Source organism: Tachyglossus aculeatus, chromosome X4, assembly GCF_015852505.1.
Source record: "Tachyglossus aculeatus isolate mTacAcu1 chromosome X4, mTacAcu1.pri, whole genome shotgun sequence".
In the NCBI taxonomy this organism is placed as follows: Eukaryota; Metazoa; Chordata; class Mammalia; order Monotremata; family Tachyglossidae; genus Tachyglossus; species Tachyglossus aculeatus.
Genome location: NC_052098.1, coordinates 7,578,857 through 7,599,789, shown reverse-complemented (window position 1 = coordinate 7,599,789; position 20,933 = coordinate 7,578,857). Strand labels below are relative to the sequence as shown.

The 20,933-nt window shown below is 45.1% G+C and overlaps 1 protein-coding gene across 3 annotated transcripts in view; it reads left to right on the top strand.

Annotated features, from left to right (window-relative positions):
- VPS13A (vacuolar protein sorting 13 homolog A) overlaps positions 1 to 20,933 on the top strand; it is a 181,084-nt gene that overhangs the window by 42,365 nt on the left and 117,786 nt on the right. For all 3 annotated transcript variants that reach the window (XR_005456591.1, XM_038769429.1, XM_038769430.1), the window contains exons 15-21: positions 3,059 to 3,188; positions 4,705 to 4,799; positions 6,112 to 6,254; positions 8,747 to 8,936; positions 9,028 to 9,142; positions 13,340 to 13,479; positions 15,236 to 15,368. Coding sequence is in view for 2 of the 3 variants with exons in the window: in XM_038769429.1 (XP_038625357.1) it covers positions 3,059 to 3,188; positions 4,705 to 4,799; positions 6,112 to 6,254; positions 8,747 to 8,936; positions 9,028 to 9,142; positions 13,340 to 13,479; positions 15,236 to 15,368 (946 nt within the window). In the remaining variant the exon portion in view is untranslated. The remainder of the gene's footprint in view (positions 1 to 3,058; positions 3,189 to 4,704; positions 4,800 to 6,111; positions 6,255 to 8,746; positions 8,937 to 9,027; positions 9,143 to 13,339; positions 13,480 to 15,235; positions 15,369 to 20,933) is intronic.

Here is a 20,933-nt window from a genome sequence, read left to right as displayed (position 1 = left end):
CAGAGTGTAAGTTAATTGATTGGCAGTGTCCGCAAAAGGCCCAGTCCCTGTAAGCATCTCGAAAGTGATTTGAACTGGAGGTTGGGCGCGATCATTGCGACGCGCTTGCTCCGCGCACAAATCAAAAAATTCTGCCTTCCAAAGCAAATAGTCTCCGCCATCCAGGACAGTCTTGGCTAAGGTTTGCCAATCATACGGGCAAAGGATTGAGGAAGCAATACTTTCTATGAGTGCCAGCACATAAGGAGCCGTGGGTCCATATGTCGTAGCACCCTGTTTCACTTCTTTTAATAATTTGAAATTCAAGAGTTCGTGGGTACGTATTATCTGACCAGGATTACCAGGGTCAGGTTGCTCCATCACAGGGAAACCCATCAACAGTTCAATAGGTATCTCCTCTCCCCCTTCCATAGCAGCCCCCATCGCTCGCTGCAGAGGTGTTTGTGCTGCTTTCGGGACCCATGAAGGGGGTGGTGGAGGGGGTGGTGCGGACGGAGCTGGCTCAGTGAAAGGATTCCACTTTCCTTTCGGCCATAGCTCAGGATTACAGTCTATCAATGCAGATTCAGGCGGGGGAGGCAAAGGGGGGTCCGGACAAATCATAGCTTCGTCCGGGCCGGAGGCCACATCTATCCCCGCCAACTTTTCCTTCAAGGGAATTTTGTGTTCAGGAGTAAGGCAAATCTTTAATACGTTCCATAAGGAGAACGCAGCGATAGGAAAAGCCTGGGGTCCTTCTTCTTGTAGTCTGGAACTCATCTGCCTTCCCACTATTTCCCATCGTTCTAAATCCACTATTCCTTCCTTTGGAAACCAAGGGCAGCATTTTTCCACGCATTCCAAAAATTGTTCAATCTGGGCAGTGGTGATAATCAACCCACGCTCCTTTACAATATCCTTAAGTAATTGGATATAATGATTCCGAGAACGGAATTGAATTTGTCCCATTTTCTTCCCTGCTGTAAGCCTGGTGTTTGAAAATGAAAGTAAACTTAAATGCCCTCACCTCTTCCGTTTCTTTGGTGAGTCACTGCGCAGTGATGAGTTGCTTCGTGAGGGTTGCGGTGCTGAGTCTGAGGGTCCAGGCTTCTTGTCCCTGTCCCTGTTCGGGCGCCATTTGTTGCCGTCTGCCTCCACGCGTCCGGCGCAGCGGGGAGACGGGCACTCGCAATGAAAGAACGCAGGCCAGGCGAGTCTCAAGGTGGACAAGGAGACTGTTTATTCAGCACACTGTGGAGGATTTTATACAGTGAGGAGCCTCAAGGGAGTCGGGGGACAGGCGGATGACTGCAAGTTTCTCAGCAAGGCTGAACTTATCAGCAAGATTGAGCTCATCAGCAAGACTGAGCTCATCACCAAGGCTAAGGTTATCAGCAAGGCTGAGCTCATGCCTAGATCTGCGCGTTCCCATTCTCAGAACAGCGTCAAGTTATTCATCTAGCAGTCTGACTTCCTTCATTGCTCCTTGTAAGTCTTCCTGTGAGCACAGAAGGCCAGGTGGCCTGGCTTACTACCTAGGCCCAGATGTTAGGTCTGCCACATAGAGGTACAGCAAGAAGGTTAGCATTCAAACCACATATTCAATCCATCACCAAATCTTTCAGTTCGACCTTCACAACATCGCTAAAATCTACCCATTCCTATCCATCCAAACTGCTATCACATTAGTCCAGGCACTTATCCTATCCTGCCTTGATTGCTGTATCAGCCTCCTTTCTGACCTCCCAGCTTCTTGTCTCTTCCCCATTCCAGTCCATACATTACTCTGCTGCCCAGATCATTTTTCTACAAAAACTTTCAGTCCATGTTTTCCCCACTCCTCAAGAACCTCCAGTGATTGCCTATCAACTCCGCTTCAAACAGAAACTCCTCACCATTGGCTTTAAAGCACTCAATCACCTTACCCCCCTCCTACCTCACCTCACTACTCTCCTAATATAACACAGCCCTCACACTTTGCTCCTCTAATGCTAACCTTCTCACTGTACCTCGATCTCGTCTATCTCGCCGCCGACACCTTGCCCATGTCCTGCCTCTGGCCTGGAATGCCCTCCTTCCTTATATCCAAAAGACAATTACCCTTCCCCACTTCAAAGCCTTATTGAAGGCACATCTTCTCCAAGAGGCCTTCTCTGACTAAGCCCTCCTTTCCTCTTCTCCCACTCCCTTCTGCGTCGCCATGACTTGCTACCTTTTTTCATCCCCTCCCAACCCCACAGCAGTTATGTACTTATCTGTCATTTATTTATATTACTGTCAGTCTCTCTCCTAGACTATAAGCTTGTTGTGGGCAGGGAATGTGTCTGCTTATTGTTACATTGTACTCTCCCAAGTGCTTAGTACAGTGCCCTGCACACAGTAAATGCTCAGTAAATACGACTGACTGATTGCCATGTGGGACATGGACTGTGTCCAACCTGATTAGCTTGTATTTATTCCAGGGCTCAGTACAGTGCCTGGCACATAGTAAGTGCTTAATAAATACCATTACAATACAACAAAAACCTCACCTACCCACCTATTTGCACACTTAATGACAGATCTGTCATTTTCATTTCTATATGTAAATTACTTTCTATCTTTCTTCTCTCCTTGACTCTTTAGAGCCTTATGGGGAGGGATTATGTCTTCTGAATCTGTTCTCAGTGCTCTGCACATGGGAACTCAGTGCTGTTGATTGATTCTTGCTAAAAGCTGTTTTAAATAGGAAAACATGATTATACTTATGGTATTATCCAAATCAACTGAATTTATTGATGCATATGGAAAATATAAAGAGGAAGAAAGAATGACTAAAGGAGAATATAGTAATTCAGAAAGGGGATAATTTCTTCTCTGGCTTTTGGGATCCCCAAGAGGAAAGTGGACAGAGGTCTACACCTCTTTATTTTCTGTGGTTCAGTGACTGTGTTTTTGTGCAGATTGTAAATTGATGCACCAGTTGTATTCATCACATGCCCAACCTTATTGGCCTGGGAGATTAGATGTATATACTTCTTTGCCTATCAAATGTAGAACCATTTGACACACTTTTAAAATAACATTTACTATATCCTAGGTAAAGAAATCCGGATTCGGGGTACACAAACTTGTTTCAGAATTTTCAGATGAAAGTTCCAAAGGCTGGTTCAGTTGGATATGGGATTGGTCAGGTCCTTCTGAGGCAAGACCAGAAGTTAGATCTGGAAGTAAGTTCATTTTGCGTATTCTAATGCTTTTAATAGTATGCATATATGAAAGGAAAGTTTTGAAGAAAATTTGTTTATCACAATGAACTTTTACAAAACAGAACAAAAAATCCCAGACCAACGTCCTTTCTTTCACTGTTGCTTTTTGATAGTGTTTAACATAAAAATTTTCTTCATATATTCCTCACCGCTCTTTATAATGTTACACTGTTTATATCATCTGTGTGAGTAAAAGCTGTATTTATTGGGATGTTCAATAAATACTGTTGATGGATTGTATCACCCTGTCACTAAGTCACTGCATTGTTTCCTCCTTCAACTTTTGATTTCACTGAAGAGGTCTTTTCATCAAGATAACAACGTATTCATTCCCTAGTCATGTCATCCTAACAGCCACCGTGATTACTTTATGTACTTGAGTCCTATCGTCAGCATTTATGGACATATGTAATTTTTTGGTCTAGTCTGTTATTTGGTTATTTCATCCTAACATATTTGTGTTCCTCTTAGAGCATAGTTCTTCTTCCTGCTATTGTAAGTTATTTTTGTCGGTCTACCCCATTAGATTGTCACCTTCTTGAGGGCAGGTAATGTGTGTCTTCTGTTCTTTTCTCCCAAGTGCTTAGTATAGTGCTTTGCACTAAATAGGCATTAGGTCAATGTTACTGATTGATCTACTTGATTTTGGCTGCAAATTGGGCTGCTGTGGCTAAGGCAGTCGCAGCCTAGGCAGTTTCTGTCCTCTGATTCCACCTGAGGGCTCTAGTAGTGCCAACCAGGGGTGTCAACTCTCAGTTCTGAGAATGGGGAGGAACTGAGAGGCAGAGAATTGATGGGGTGGGAAGTTGGGGGTTGGGGGGGGTGCGGGTGGTCTTTGAGGGAACAGGAGAGGAAAAGCAGGGGAAGAGAAGACATGAGGATGGGGAGGAAATAAGGTAGACGGGGAAAAAAGAGGAGTAGGGGGAGGAAGAGGAAGGAAAAAAGTACCAACTGGTGTTTTTCCTCCTTTTTGGATCCGCACTGGGGTTGGGCATAGGTGGCTGTCTCTGCTTGGTACCCTTTGATGAGGGGCTGTCTTCCCACCCATCTCATCCCTGCCCGGGTGGCCCTTCTGATCCACTAGGAAAGAGGTGGAGCCGGCTGCCCTAGGGTTGTATGATGCGGCCATCGTGACTCCACCTCTACTCCCTTTTTTGGCTCCCAAGAGGTGGGACAGACTGGCTATGGCCCCCGTCATTGTCATGGAGTTGACATCTGTGGTGCCAGCTATTGAAAATTGGCCCCCAGTTGATCCTGGCCACAGTCCTCTTAGGCTATATTTTCAAAATAGTTCAGAAAGGACAAGCATTCGGATAGCTGTTTTTAACATAACCTTTGCCGCTTTTCTAGTGACGTACTGCAAAAGAAAGTTTTGGACCTGTTACATCTTTGAAGAGATATTGCCTTCATTTCAGATGGTTTAAATTGTTCATGAACTTTCTGTGGTTTTTGCAAATAAGCATATTCTTTGTGTCAGGTCTTGAGGAATTGATGACACCTGAAGAAAAGGCTAAATTATATGCCGCAATTGGGTATAGTGAAACAGCTGTTGACCCTTCATTGCCAAAATCAGTACGTAAGAATGTTTCACGAATGCTTCTCTTGGAAATTTGCCAATTGTTGGGACTGTGTGATTGTATGTGGAATCCTTTCTTCTGTTTTTCTCTTGTATCTATTCTAATTATGTGCAATTATTCTAACACTCACTATTACATTGTTGCACATACAGGCATTTTCTTAGGGTCTTCTAAACCTCCTTGTTTACCAAAAATCAGGTTGTCAACAATTGTTTCAATGGGAAATAAGAAACTAGGGCAGAGATGGTTTGAAAACACTTAAAACATGGCTTTCATTACACTTGATGAAATTCAAGAAGGCTTGTGGGAGCTACTTCACTCCTTTCTCTGGCATTTCTCTGACACTCCATACTTAGTGGTCACTTACACCTTTGGGGAGCCAATCTGCATTGTCTAAAAATCAATTTCTAGTAAACGGTGAATTCCAGCTGTTCCCTTTGCAGTATTAATGAGGGATTGATAACAAGGTTTCCACATGAGTGCAGATTGCTTCAAACAGCATTTATAACCATTCACAGCCAGGTGGTGGTGGTGATGGCACTTCTGAAGTGCCTACTATGTGCTAAGCGCTGGGGTAGATACGGTGTTGTGTCTTTGTCCCACATAGGGCTCAGAATGTATCTCATTTTCATTTTATAGATGAGGGAATTGAGGCCCAGCGGTCTAGTGCCTTGCCCAGGGTGCCACTTGTAGACCAGTGGCACAGCTGGGACGGGTAGCTAGGGCTTCTGATTCCCAATCCTACTCTTTCCATTACCATGCCTTACATTCTTCTATTCTCCCCTCATGGTCGATGCAGATAATGCGAAGAGAACAGGCATGGAGGCCTAAGGCCGCTTGGATTTTTTCTTGCAAATGTTTAGTCTGTGTTGCCACAGCTAAAATGGATGACCAGAACTGAAGCCATTCCTGCCAAATTGGTATAATGTAAATGAATCTTGTGTAGATCACATTGGCTTGTGTGGCTCTACCGGTCAGGGTGGTATTCTTGCATCCAAAAGCCTCTTCTTGGACCTTGCTGCTCCTTTTTGGCAGTGGGAGGAGCTAATAATTGTTATGGCTTTGTCACCTTCACGGAACCCCTAACTTCAGAGTAATAAATTATTATATATTCCTCCGACTTGCTAGTGTCCTGAAGAATCTGTATCTCCAAAATAAATAATAGTTGCTACTTGCATACTGTCACATGATGATTGAGAGGACTGAGATGTTGATAAATTGGATTATGCTGCTTGAAAAGGTATTTGATCTAGTAGCGACACTAATTATTCTTTGAAATATAATGCAGTACACATCTCTTTGTCTAGTACCAATCCATGAAGTTAGTTGTCACCTTGCAAAGCATGTCCATTTGTATACGGGAAAAGCCGAAGAAACCTGAGTTGATAAGATTTGTACTAGGAAAAATGAACACGGAAGTAGTACAGCGGCCAGGAGCCCAATCAATCAGGTGAGCATTATTATCAAGTGCCATCGAGTCGTTCCCTATTCATAGCGACTTTGGGTATAGTTTCTCAAGAACGTCCTGTCTTCTGCCTTAATCTGTAACCTCTGAGTACCAGGTGAGTACCATTTTATAATATTCTATCTTCTTAATCATTTCATGCCAAGTACAGAACATTCACCACAGGTCTAATAATAATAATAGTAATCACGGTATTTAAGTGCTTACTATGTGCCAGGCACTGTACTAGGTGCTGGGGTGGATACAAGCAGCATGGACTGTGGCCAACCTGGTTAACTCCGTCCTCTCCTGGTTCTCCTCTTATCTCTCCAGTCGTTCATTCTCAGTCTCTTTTGCAGGCTCCTCCTCCCCCCTCCCATCCCCTTACGGTTGGGGTTCCCCAAGGTGCAGTTCTTGGTCCCCTTCTGTTCTCGATCTACACTCACTCCCTTGGTGACCTCATTCGCTCCCACGGCTTCAACTTTCATCTCTACGCTGATGACACCCAGATCTACATCTCTGCCCCTGCTCTCTCCCCCTCTCTCCAGGCTCGCATCTCCTCCTGCCTTCAGGACATCTCCATCTGGATGTCTGCCCACCACCTAAAACTCAACATATCCAAGACTGAACTCCTTGTCTTCCCTCCCAAATCCTGCCCTCTCCCTGACTTTCCCATCACTGTTGACGGCACTACCATCCTTCCCGTCTCACAAGCCCGCAACCTTGGTGTCATCCTCGACTCCGCTCTCTCATTCACCCTTCACATCCAAGCCGTCACCAAAACCTGCCGGTCTCAGCTCCGCAACATTGCCAAGATCCGCCCTTTCCTCTCCATCCAAACTGCTACCCTGCTCGTTCAAGCTCTCATCCTATCCCGTCTGGACTACTGCATCAGCCTCCTCTCTGATCTCCCATCCTCGTGTCTCTCCCCACTTCAATCCATACTTCATGCTGCTGCCCGGATTGTCTTTGTCCAGAAACGCTCTGGGCATGTTACTCCCCTCCTCAAAAATCTCCAGTGGCTACCAGTCAATCTGCGCATCAGGCAGAAACTCCTCACCCTGGGCTTCAAGGCTCTCCATCACCTCGCCCCCTCCTACCTCACCTCCCTTCTCTCCTTCTACAGCCCAGCCCGCACCCTCCGCTCCTCTGCTGCTAATCTCCTCCCCATGCCTCGTTCTCGCCTGTCCCGCCGTCGACCCCCGGCCCACGTCATCCCCCTGACCTGGAATGCCCTCCCTCTGCCCATCCGCCAAGCTAGCTCTCTTCCTCCCTTCAAGGCCCTACTGAGAGCTCACCTCCTCCAGGAGGCCTTCCCAGACTGAGCCCCTTCCTTCCTCTCCCCCTCGTCCCCCTCTCCATCCCCCTCATCTTACCTCTTTCCCTTTCCCCACAGCACCTGTATATGTGTGTATATGTTTGTACATATTTATTACTCTATTTATTTTACTTGTACATATCTATTCTATTTATTTTATTTTGTTAATATGTTTGGTTTTGTTCTCTGTCTCCCCCTTCTAGACTGTGAGCCCACTGTTGGGTAGGGACTGTCTCTATATGTTGCCAACTTGTACTTCCCAAGCGCTTAGTACAGTGCTCTGCACACAGTAAGGGCTCAATAAATACGATTGATTGATTGATTAACTTGTATCTACCCCAGTGCCTAGGACAGTGCCTGGTACATAGTAAGTGCTTAACGTTGAGCGCTTATTTATATTGATGTCCGTCTCTCCCTCTAGACTGTAATCTCATTATGGGCCGGGAATGTGTCTGTTTAATGTTACATTGTACTTCCCCGAGCGCTTAGTTCAGTGGTCTGTACAAAGTAAGCTCTAAATTGAATGAATGAATGAACAAATACCATTCAAAATAACAAATTGTCTCCCAGTTTTCAGTTGGGTTGCAACATTGTCTGAGGCTTTATTGTACTGTGTCCTAAAAATGTTTCCTCTGCTCTCCATGTTTTCAGTTTCTCCATTTCATATCTCCATACAGAAATTGTTTGGGTATCCTACTGTCACATGTCTTTTCACATGTCTCAGCAGAGCTGTGTTAAGGTGTTAGCTGTAATTCGTCTGACTGAGTGAAGCAGTGGGGCTAAGTGGAAAGAGCACGGGCTTGGGAGTCAGAGGACCTGGGTTGTAATCCCGGCTCCGGCACTTGTCTGATGTGTGATCTTGGGCAAGCCACTTCACTTCTTCATGGCTTAGTTACCTCCTCTTTAAAATAGGGATTAAGACTGTGAGCCCCACATGGGACAACCTGATTACCTTGTATCTACCCCAGCGCTTAGATAAGTGCTTAGCACATAGTAAGCGCTTAACAAATATCATTATTATTATTATTATTAATAAATCTTTATATTTAGTAAACTGGAAAGCAGGAGTAATAGTTGTGGGAAACTTTTTTCTAAAATCTTTATCGCTGTTGCTATATGGTAAGAAGCTTGTAAAATTCTATTAGGATTCTGATTTGTAATGGTATTTGTTTTCACACAGATTTGGAGCCATAATTGACTCATTTAAAGTTACTGGCCGGTCAAATAAAAATGAATGCCCACTTTTACTTTCTTCAATGGGAGAATCGTCTTCCCTCTTGACAATTTTATTTGAGACCAATCCGTTAGATGGAACCTGCGATCAGAAGTGTATAGTGGAAGCTCAGCCTATGGAAATTATATATGATGCAGTAAGTAAAATAATTTGTTAGCTGTTTTATTTTCTAAATCTTTGTATTGTCACACACGTACCCTAAATTAGCATTGATTGTATTTTAACAGATGACAGTGAACAGTTTAATGGAATTTTTCCGACCCCCTGAAAAAGTACATTTCTCCCAGTTAACTTCAGTGACTCTGATGAAGCTTGAAGAATTTCGTGAGAAGACTGCAGCAGGTGAATGCCAAAGACATATAGTGAATTGATTACTTACTGGTTTAAATCTTTAGATTGCACCTTATTCCTTGTATTTGATGTTTATAATAACATTTTGCAATGACTAGTGTTTTTATTACACTTTTCTAGGCAGAATAAGCTCAGTGACAATGAACTAGCTTTTTAGCTTTTGACATGAGCATCTTGGCAAGACACATGTTCGTTTCACTTAAAAGAAAGATGCATAAGAAATTTTTCAATGAACCAGAGATCTCTCTCTCTCTAGATACACCTTTATAGAGAGATTCATGCATAGTAATTTTTCTTTTTCTCTTTAAATGGTATTTAAGTGCTTACTCTGTACCAGGGACTGTTCTAAGCGCTGAAGTAGATACAAGCTAAGAAAGGTTGGTCATGGTCCACATTCCATGTGGGGCTCACAGTTGTAATCCTCATTTTACAGGTGAGGTAACTGAGGCGCAGAAAAAATTGTGACATACCCAAGGTCACACAGCAGACAAGTGGTGGAGCTGAGATTAGAACTCAGGTCCTCTGACTTCCAGGCCTGTGCTCTTCTCACCAGGCCACACTGCTTCTCTTTCCCTTTCTCCCCCCCTATCTTTTGCCCATTTGGCGCTCTCATAGGGCCAATTAAAAATTTTGCAAAGATGCCCTTTGTCATAAATTGTAGTAGTTAGTGTAATATTTTAAAAAATCAAGGAATCAATAAATGGCATTTATTGAGTACTTCCTATGTGCAAGGCACTGTATTAAGCGCTTGGGTGAGTACACTACAATATAGTTGGCAGACACATTCCCTCCCCACAACGAGCTTACAGGCTAGAGGGGGAGACATACATTAATATAAATATGTAATTTATACTTTATAGTTTAAAGATCTCACAATTAAGAAGCCGTAGGGTAGCAAGAAGTAGTTTGCTGTGCAAGCGTGGACCTAGGCCATGCATGGGGAAGAGTTTTCTCTGTCCTGCCCCTTTGGCCCTTATAAGCTGGGGGAGGCTTCAACCCTGGCAAGTGTGGCATGTGAAGGGAGGACTTGCACAGGCAAGTGGCCGAGCACCTCTGGGATTGCTTACCCCAGCAGTCTAGAGGGTCAACTGCAAATTTGTGACATACCATCCCAGAAATGAGGTTGGGCCTGGCCAGGCTTGTGACATTAATAATAATGATGGTATTTGTTAAGCGCTTACTATGTGCCAAGCACTCTTCTAATCAACCAATCAATTGTATTTATTGAGCGCTTACTGTGTGCAGAGCACTGTACTAAGCGCTTGGGAAGTACAAGTTGGCAACATATAGAGACAGTCCCTACCCAGCAGTGGGCTCACAGTCTAAAAGGGGGAGACAGAGAACAAAACCAAACATACTAACAAAATAAAATAAATAGAATAGATATGTACAAGTAAAATGAATAGAGTAATAAATATGTACAAACATATATACATATATACAGGTGCTGTGGGGAAAGGGAAAGAGGTAAGATGAGGGGGATGGAGAGGGGGACGAGGGGGAGAGGAAGGAAGGGGCTCAGTCTGGGAAGGCCTCCTGGAGGAGGTGAGCTCTCAGTAGGGCCTTGAAGGGAGGAAGAGAGCTAGCTTGGCGGATGGGCAGAGGGAGGGCATTCCAGGCCCGGGGGCTGACGTGGGCTGGGGGTCGACGGTGGGACAGGCGAGAACGAGGCACGGTGAGGAGATTAGCGGCAGAGGAGCGGAGGGTGCGGGGTGGGCTGTAGAAGGAGAGAAGGGAGGTGAGGTAGGAGGGGGCAAGGTGATGGAGAGCCTTGAAGCCCAGGGTGAGGAGTTTCTGCCTGATACACAGATTGACTGGTAGCCACTGGAGATTTTTGAGGAGGGGAGTAACATGCCCAGAGCATTTCTGGACAAAGACAATCCGGGCAGCGGCATGAAGTATGGATTGAAGTGGGGAGAGACATGAGGATGGGAGATCTGAGAGGAGGCTGATGCAGTAGTCCAGACGGGATAGGATGAGAGCTTGAACGAGCAGGGTAGCGGTTTGGATGGAGAGGAAAGGGTGGATCTTGGCAATGTTGCGGAGCTGAGACCGGCAGGTTTTGGTGACGGCTTGGATGTGAAGGGTGAATGAGAGAGCGGAGTCGAGGATGACACCAAGGTTGCGGGCTTGTGAGACGAGAAGGATGGTAGTGCCGTCAACAGAGATGGGAAAGTCAGGGAGAGGGCAGGGTTTGGGAGGGAAGACATGGAGTTCTGTCTTGGACATGTTGAGTTTTAGGTGGCGGGCAGACATCCAGATGGAGATGTCCTGAAGGCAGGAGGAGATGCAAGCCTGGAGAGCGGGGGAGAGAGCAGGGGCAGAGATGTAGATCTGGGTGTCATCAGCGTAGAGATGATATTTGAAGCCGTGGGAGCGAATGAGGTCACCAAGGGAGTGAGTGTAGATTGAGAACAGAAGGGGACCAAGAACTGAACCTTGGGGAACCCCCACAGTAAGGGGATGGGATGGGGAGGAGGAGCCTGCAAAAGAGACTGAGAATGAACGACCGGAGAGATAAGAGGAGAACGAGGAGAGGATGGAGTCTCTGAAGCCAAGGTCGGATAGCGTGTTGAGGAGAAGGGGGTGGTCCACAGTGTCGAAGGCAGCTTAGAGGTCGAGGAGGATTAGGATAGAGTATGAGCCGTTGGATTTAGCAAGCAGGAGGTCACTGGTGACCTTTGAGAGGGCAGTTTCCGTGGAATGTAGGGGACGGAAGCCAGACTGGAGGGGGTCGAGGAGAGAGTTGTTGTTGAGGAATTCGAGGCATACTTCTAAGCGCTGGGGGGAATACAGGGTAATCAAGTTGTCCCATGTGGGGCTCGTAGTCTTAATCCCCATTTTACAGATGAGGGAACTGAGGCACAGAGAAGTGAAGTGTTGCCCAAAGTCACACAGCTGACAAGTGGCAGAGCCAGGATTAGAACCCATGACCTCTGACTCCCAAGCCCTGTGCTCTTTCCACTGAGCCATACCTACCACCCCACCCACCCACCCACCTTCATACTCCAGGACTTACTTTGAGCAAGGCTAGGCCCCAGAATTTCAGCTTGACTAGTGATAAAAGGCCCCAGTAGTATCAGGAGTTCAGCCACTGTACTTTATGTTGAAACACAAGCTTACTATGTGCCAGGCACCGTACTACCGTACAGCGCTGGGGTGGATACAAGCAAATCGAGTTGGACACAGTCCCTGTCTCACATGGGGCTCCTAGTCTCAATCCCCATTTTACAGATGAGGGAACCAAGACACCAAGAAGTGAAGTGACTTTTCTGTCTCCTCCTCTAGACTGTGAGCTCGTTGTGGGCAGGAATACGTCTGTTTGTTGTTTTATTGTATGCTCCCAAGAGCTTAGTACAGTTCTTTGCACTCAGTAAACACGATTGAATGAATGCATGAATAAACGGTCACACAGCAGACAACTGGCAGAAATGGTATTAGAACCCATGACCTTCCGACTCCCAGTCCCGTGCTCTTTCCGCTACGCCATGCCATGGTACTCTAGACTGTAAGCTCATTGTGGGCAGGGAATGTGTCTGTTATAGTATTGCACTCTCCCAAGTGCTTAGGACAGTGCTCTGCACACAGTAAGCACTCAATAAGATGATTGATGTAGCATATTTCATAGAAGATTGTCATTACAGATGTTTTACCGTCATTTTATTATTATTCTTTATTTAAACCAACAGTGAATTTTCTTTGTCTTCAAAAAATAAACTTCGAGCAATATTTTTGTGCTTAGTTCTGTGCTAATTGCTCTGCAGGGTCCTCGGTAAGGCAGGCCTATGCCTTCCATAAGTTTCTGAAGGTTGCTCTCCTTTTGATTTCAGTCCTCTCCATTAGAATGCATTGATAGTATTAGTCACAAAATGTAAAGCAGTTTTTTAGTCAGTATTGACTTTGGTGTATTTCGATTTAAAAAATACCCTTTAGGGATTTTATAACTTGGGCATAAGCATTGGGAAAAAAATGTGTTCCTATAAATGTTGTAGTAAACTTCAGTTTAAAATATTTCAATCTTCCACCTCCATTGTGTTTTGAATTAGCTCTTTTATCATAAGCAAGATTTTTAAGTATTTTAAATTTAACGTCATCAGATCTTGGTAGTTAGTCAAATCCAGTAGCTTCTAGAATTCCGTGAATTAATGAAAACTGTTGATTGTAAGCCTATTAATTCTTATTTTGAAGGAGTGTTGTACGTCATTGAAACTCAGAAAGTTCTTGATCTCAGAATTAATATGAAGGCTTCATACATTATTATCCCACAGTATGGCTCCTTAAGACAAGGTTCATCAAATATACTTCTCTTGGATCTTGGTCATCTAAAGGTATAGTTTATAATAAAGCACTTGCTAGACAGTTTCACCATGGTTTTAGTTTGTTTAGTTTTACTATCGTGAGTTTACTACAGTGTACGGAACTTAATTCTCTTCACATCAGTGTACACGCGCTCCCTTGATGTATTGATTGATCAGTGGTATTAATTGGGTGTTGACTGTGTGCAGAGCACTGTACTGCAGATGGGACATGGGTTTCCTGGCTAGAATTTGTTGCTCCAGTTGAATTTTCTCTGCAAGGGTTCAGGTGGTCTGTGTAGGGGTAGGTTGGGCCTGGGGGGGTGCCTAGCTGGATCTAGCTATATTTGAATATCATGGAATCACAGAAATAAGAGGGAATTGTAAGTAATCTGATCTGGCTCCCTTTCTTCAAGCAAATGAACCTTGAAGCCATTCAAGAAAGATGGCTTCTGTTCTTTTTTTCCAAAAATAGCTCTGGGAAAGGGGATTTCGAAACCTCTCTCGATTAGCTTGTTCCAGGCTTTAAGATTCTGACAGTCCAACGTGGAACTGTCCCACTCTTGGTTTGGTCCTTGGTGGACTTGGAAAACAAGTCAGCATCCTTCTCCAAAGAGCCCATTTATAAAGCGTATGCTCCCATTTCTAATTATAGTAAATAATCAGGGGGACAATAATAATAGTTATAGTGATTGTGGTGTTTGTTAAATACTTACTGTGTGCCCAGTACTGAACTAAGCGCTGGGGTAGATCAGGTTGGACACAGTCCATGTCCCACATGGGTCTCTCAGTCTTAATCCCCATTTTTCAGGTGAAGGAACTGAGGCCCAGAGAAGTAAAGTGACTTGCCAAGGTCACTCAGCAGACAGGCGGCAGAGTCAGGATTAGAACTCAGGTCCTTCTGACTCCTGGGCCTGTGCTCTCTCCATTAGCCAAACAAGCCATAATGTAGCGCTAGATGAGCTGTGCACCTATTGAACAGCAGTATGCTCAAAGAAGAAGGCTTTTGAAAGAGAAGACCTCAGAGCTGGGCTTGGAATGGCAGGAGGAATGAGCCTTGTAGCTGCCAAGTTGGAGACTGTTTCAAATTATACTTTTAGTGAGCATCCAAATAAAGAGCAATTCCTTTTTTTAGGGCTTGAAAAGTACTGTTACTAATAATGATTATAATAATAATGGTATTTGTTAAGCACATTCTATGTTCCAAGCATTGTACTAGGTTCTAGGGGAGATTCTAGATAGAATGGACACAGTCCCTGTCTCACATGGGACTCACGGTCTAAGGAGGAGGTAAAATGGGTATTCAGCCCTCATTTTGTAGATGAGGAAACTGAGGCACAGAGAAGTTAAGTTATTGGCTCAAGGTCACCCAGCGGGAAAGTGGACGAGCTGGGATTAGAACCCAGGTCCTGTGACTCCTAGACCGGTGTTCTTTCCATTAGGCCACGCTGCCCTTCGATTTACTGTTGAAAAGTGTTCATTGGCAGCTGTGCATTTTTCAACTCTAGGTATGTTCCATGGGTAAACATTCCATTCATACACTTCATTGTTTTTCTAGCTCATGAAAACTTTGTTGATTTGCCTAAATCAATTGCACTGATGCTTTAAAAAGAAGGGTTTAAAGCAGATCTTTCATGTGATTAGTGGACAGGAATTTGAAAATACTTTTGCTGTTCAACATATAATACTAATTATTTCTAGATAATTTCTTATTTGAGGCATTTTTTAAAAATCAAAGGATTTAAATTGTTTCAGGTAATGACTATTTTCATTTTTATTACCTTTTAAGATGATAAGCAAAAGTCGCTCCGAATTGTCAGACATCCGAACAGGCTGGACCAATATTGAAGAAATCATGTCTAGAGCTTATGATACTTTTGACATTCAGCTGAGTAGCGTACAGCTACTTTATAGCAAAGTTGGTAAGTATACAAAAAATCACTATTGATTCTGCTACTTTTGCAACATTTGAAATGTAATCTACTGGAGGTAGGATGTTTTCATAGAGGGGTCTCTAGACTTGCGTTTTTTTTCTTTGGATGGAGAAATCCCCACATGTTTGACCTCGAATGGGACAAAATTTCTGTTCGGAATACTCTGCGGGGGGAGCCTCCTGTATTCTTTGAGTTTGACAAATGAGTTAGGGAACACAGGGCCTTGTTCAGTCCCCACCCGGAGACTTGGGGGATGACAGGGAGGCTGGTGGATGGATTGAATTATTTACGCTTAGTTCCTCCTTTGACCCTATGGGTGTCTTGGAGAGGTTTCAGGTATTGGCCATTGCTCTCCTGGGGGGCACTAGCTTCCACTTTGCTTAGAATGCCCAATTGTAATTGTGTGCGTTATGGGAGGACCCTAACTAGTCCTACTGGCGGAGTGTAATTGTGGGAGGATTGGGCCATGAAGATAAGAGAAAGGGGTTCCTGGGTTTGGGCTTGTATGGGGTCCAGTATGCTCCTATAAGCTTGTTAAGATGGTGACATGATCGCCATTCTTCCCTATTCCTTGGGGTACACACTCCAAAATCCTTTCCAGAGGACTTGTATCAAAACCAGAGAGCTTATCAATCTATTATTCAGTGGTGTCATCGAGTGCTTACAATATACAGAGTACTGCACTATGCGCTTGGGAAAGTACAATGCAATAGAGTTGATAGACATGATCCTTGCCCATCAAGATCTTACAGTCTCTAGGGATTAGGAACTCTAACTGCGGTTGTAGGCCCACTTTAGGCCACAATCATATTGCAATAAGAGTTTCGAGGTAAGACAAATGGCACTTACACTGTTTCTAAATTTACACCCCGCTTTAGCTTTGTAATAGATCAGATTAGATTCAGTAACACTAGCCTCCTTAATGGCATGTGCTCTGCAGACACCAGGACATACGTGGGAGCAGTTGGGAGGAATGGAGACAATTTAAAATACCACAATGCAGGAAGAAAATGGGAGATAGAAAGTTCAAAACTGGGCTGGAGTCAGGAAAATGGCAACAGATAACCAGACGGAGTCACCAAGAAAATGGCAACAGATAACCAGACGGAGTCCCCAAGAAGGGTGAACGTGTCTGTTCTACTTCTGATAAAGTCACAGTTGGCCGCCCTATTGTGGAACTGCTCTGACTCGATAGAAGTACGTTTATGTAGCTATGTTAATGACTTCTGAGTACATAATTCTGGTAATTTGGGTAAAAATGGATTATCCAACCTTTGTTCAGGAACCAAGCCCTCATTTATAACATCATTCCTATGAGAATACTGGTGCCAATTTACAAGACCTCAATTTAAACAGGTTTCCTGAACTAGTTGTCAAGAGTCCAAGGACTTCATGTAGTTATTTTTTAATAGTTCATTTTTAATAGGTAATGCTGGTATGCATTAAGATTAGAAAACAGAGAGTATGGTTTTCCTTCAGTGGCTGAGTATTATTGTATATTGTCATGATGAGCATTGAATTTACTTTTCCAGGAAGCAGTTGTCCCCAGCAACTTAACTTAACATTTTCCTGTCTTTCCAGATGCATTGGAAAGCTGGAATTTTGTTTATTGTGACTGTAATAAAAATTAGGAAGACATATTATTTTTTATTGATGTCTTTCTTACACTCTACTTTTTTCCCTTCCCCTGGAAGGTCCGGTAGACCTATAAAAGGGTGGATCAGAGAGAAAATGAGACTGGAGTGGAAGTATAGCAAGGAAGAAATGAATTGTATCAGAAGAGAGCAGAATGAAGGAGACATCAGAGTGGGAAGAGAACAGTGGAAGGAATATCGCAGAGGGAACAGTTGGGGTGGAACAACCCAGCTAAAATGTTTTTGATAGAATAGTTGTGGTATTGAGCACTTAATATGTGCCAAGCTCTCTACTAAGCACTGGTGTAGATACACGATAGTTCAGACACAGTCCCTGCCCCACATGGGTCACACAATCCAAGTAGTGGGGGAACAGGTATTGAATCCCACTTGACGATTGAGGAAACTGAGGCCCAGAGAAATGGAGTGACTAGCCCAAGGTCACCCAACAGTCAAATGGTAAGATTGGTATTAGAACCCAGGTCCTCTGACTCCCAGCCCCATGCACTTTCCATAAGGCCATGCTGCTTCTCAAGTAAAGAAGTAAATGAGAATGTCATTGGAGTAGGAACTGAATGCTTTGGAGCAAACAGGCATCAGGTGGCAAAGTATTGCCTCCTTGAAGGAGGGAAATTGAGGCAGAGGTGGGTTAGAGCAAAACAAGGCAGGTGCCAGATGAGAGACTAGTAAATAGGGAGGAGGTATGAAGGCTGAAAAACCGAGTGCTTTTCCTGACCATAGTTTCTGTAAAAATGGAACATTTCCATGTTTCTTATGCAGCAGAATCGTATATTTCTCCAAAGGTGGGTAAGAGACAAGCCAGCTGATCACCCTGGTAGCTGCTTCTGGGTACCCCTGGTCATGGCCTTGTAAAACAAGAGGGGCTGCCTCTTTGACTAGCAGGCAGTCTGAGCAGAAAGAGATCAGGCTGCGCCCCTCCCATGTTCTTAAGGAGGCAAGCTCCTCTTCCCTCCGTTTCCCTACTGACTCCTTGCCACGAAGACCTCAGAGACTCACCTCAGGTAAGGTGACTTGGCTGGGACATGTGGGAGGTTATTATACCCTCCCCCCGCCCACCCATTGGCATGACTACTAGGGTTCCCATATCCTAAATGCCTGTGGGGCTCCAGTACTCCATAATTGGTACTGGCTCCTTCCATTCATTCTATGCCCCAGGGGTGATGAGGAGGGAAGTTCCCACCCCAAAGCCCACCAGCCTAGGGAGTTCGCTAGGTGTAGTCTGCCTGGGCCTAGCCAACCCTCCTCCCTCCCCTCCCCTGGCCCCAAACCACCCCGTGTGAGCTTTGGCTTCTTGTTCCCAGCCAATGCGGCTGCATTCACACTCCCGCATCTTGTTAGCTGGGGCCTCCTTTCCTGCCTTTTCCTGCTGCCTAGTCAGGGGAGGGTTCCCAGTCCTTCAGTTCAGGACTCCCTCCCCTCAAGTCTGGATTCCTTCCCTGGCAATGTCTGTAATACCCCACCTTTCCTGGGGAGGGAAAATGTCACTGGATACAGTCCAGCCTGGCTCCCTCCCCTCTTCCCCCCCGCCCAACCCTCCCAACAGCAATTTTTGTGTTCCACAGGCCTTTCTGAGTCCCCTTTTCCTTTAAGGTCCCTAAGAAACTGACCGCTTTCATGCCAGTGTTTCCTATCTGGGAACCCCAGAAAGTGTGTTGGGGCTGCCTGGGCTTACTGTGACCCATATCTCACCATGGAGGGCCAGGGGAAAGACTAGAAGTTGGGAAGTGCCTCCTGAGGTGAGGTCATCAGCAACGAAGGTTTTTGAGTGAAAAACCACCCAGGGCGCTTCGCGAGGTGGCCGAGCTCGGCGGGAATCCTGCAGGTAGTTGGCAAACACGGGCAGTGAAGGTAGCCCAGCATGGGCACCCGGCAGCAGCTGCTCTGGCCATAAATGGGTGCTGTGGGTAAAACTCAAGTGCCCTTCGCAGTGAGTTGCACCCCTGCCCACCTGCCTACTGGATTGTTGCGTTCCGTACCCCAGCGGAAACCCAGCTAATAATAATAATAATAATAATAATAATGATGGCATTTGTTAAGCGCTTACCATGTGCAAAGCACTGTTCTAAGCGCTGGGGAGGATACAAGGTGATCAGGTTGTCCCACGTGGGGCTCACAGTCGTAATCCCCATTTTACAGATGAGGTAACTGAGGCTCAGAGAAGTTAAGTGACTTGCCCAAGGTCACACAGCAGATGTGGCGGAGCCGGGATTCGAACCCATGACCTCTGACTCCAAAGCCCATCCTCTTTCCACTGAGCCACACTGCTTCTTCTGGTAGGGATGGGAGAGTGCGCTCTAATCACCGCCCAGAACCTGCGGAAAGGAATACAAGTCTTCGATGGACTCCAAGCTCGTCTGCCATTTTCTACAGGAGAGGTGTTCTGAAAGCCTTTCCAATCTTTTATCGGAGTTGAAATTGGGGTTCATCCTGACGCTCAGTCCCCACCTCTCATCTTAGATTGCAAACCTGCCCCTCATTCAGTGGCACCTTCTAATACAGTGGAATTCCTTCTTCAGCATATGTTGGATTGCATGAGCAGAGGTGCAGTCTTTACAAATGCTAATTTCCCCAGCCAAGGTCTGGCTTCCCTGCCGTTGGAGGTCATTCTTGAAGGGTGCTATAGAACATCCCCATACATCACACTAGAACCTCTGCTCTTTAATGAGTCAGCTGAATTTAAGGATTCCTAAACCAATCAGTGACAGTCATAGTGACTCTAATGCAGCAGCCTCATTTGAGTTCTTCCCGGCAGGATACAAGTGAGCCCGCGGCCTCATTCACAGAGGTCCGGATCATCTATTTTAATGTCTCTTCCTCTCTGGACTATAAACTCAGTGTCTACCAGCTCTATTATATTATACTCTCCTAAGCACTTAGTACAGTGCTCTACACTCAGTAAATACCATTGATTGATCTTTGAATGTCAGACTATGCCCTTTACAATGGAACTCCCCACTCTTTGTCTTCCACCCCATGGATGAGGGGTTTCGGGAAGGTTCTTGCAATATCTAGCTCCTTTGGACCTACCTCCAAAGTATCAACTGGTTTCCAAGAACACTGCTGAGGACTGACCAGAGACTTTGGGTCTCCTGGTCCTCAGGGTAGCCATGGCCAGCCTCCTTAGCTCCCCTTTGAATGTGTCCCTTGAATTAGAGCAGAAGCTGGCATTTACGCCTCTGTCCTTCACTGTCCTTCAAGACTTCCGTCATTTGGCAAGTCCTCATGGCCCCCTCTGGGGGTAATCCTGAAAGGAAACTCATTGAAAGTCCACTGTTTCATGGCCTATCCTCCTTTATTGTGTGGACATGTCTATGATGCCCAGAGAACATGCGCTCGCCCTGCCCCACCCCCCACCCCTAAGGAGATGCTTAGGGGTGATTGATTGTCTTATCAATGGGCTAGAAACCAAAGTGCTACTGAAGGCTTTCTAGTCATTTGTTAATCTGCCCTGAGAGGGAATCAGCAAACAGTTTTCTATCTAAATAAGCAACAGGGCCACTCAGTACCCTCTGTTGAAACTGAACAGTAGATGACTTAGTTTTCTGCAACTCTCTTGCCAATTTAAGAGAATAGGCTATTGGACAAACTGAGGGGAGAAGCCCTGGTTCCCCACCAGTGTTCTCCAGATAATAATAATAATAATAATGGCATTTATTAAGCGCTTACTATTTGCAAAGCACCAGTTTCACAAGGGCTACCCATCATTGGGGAATGCAAGAAGTTGGCTTTCTTGCCTCAACGGAAAAGCACAGTCTTGCCGGGCCATATTTGTTCTAGGTCACCAGGTGCAGGGGCAGCAGCTACAAGAGTTCTGATAGTGGTTTAGAAGAATCAGTGTCGGTATACTTTTCCTCCTCTTCCCATAATATCCAAGGTTCTAATAAAACAGAGGGATCAA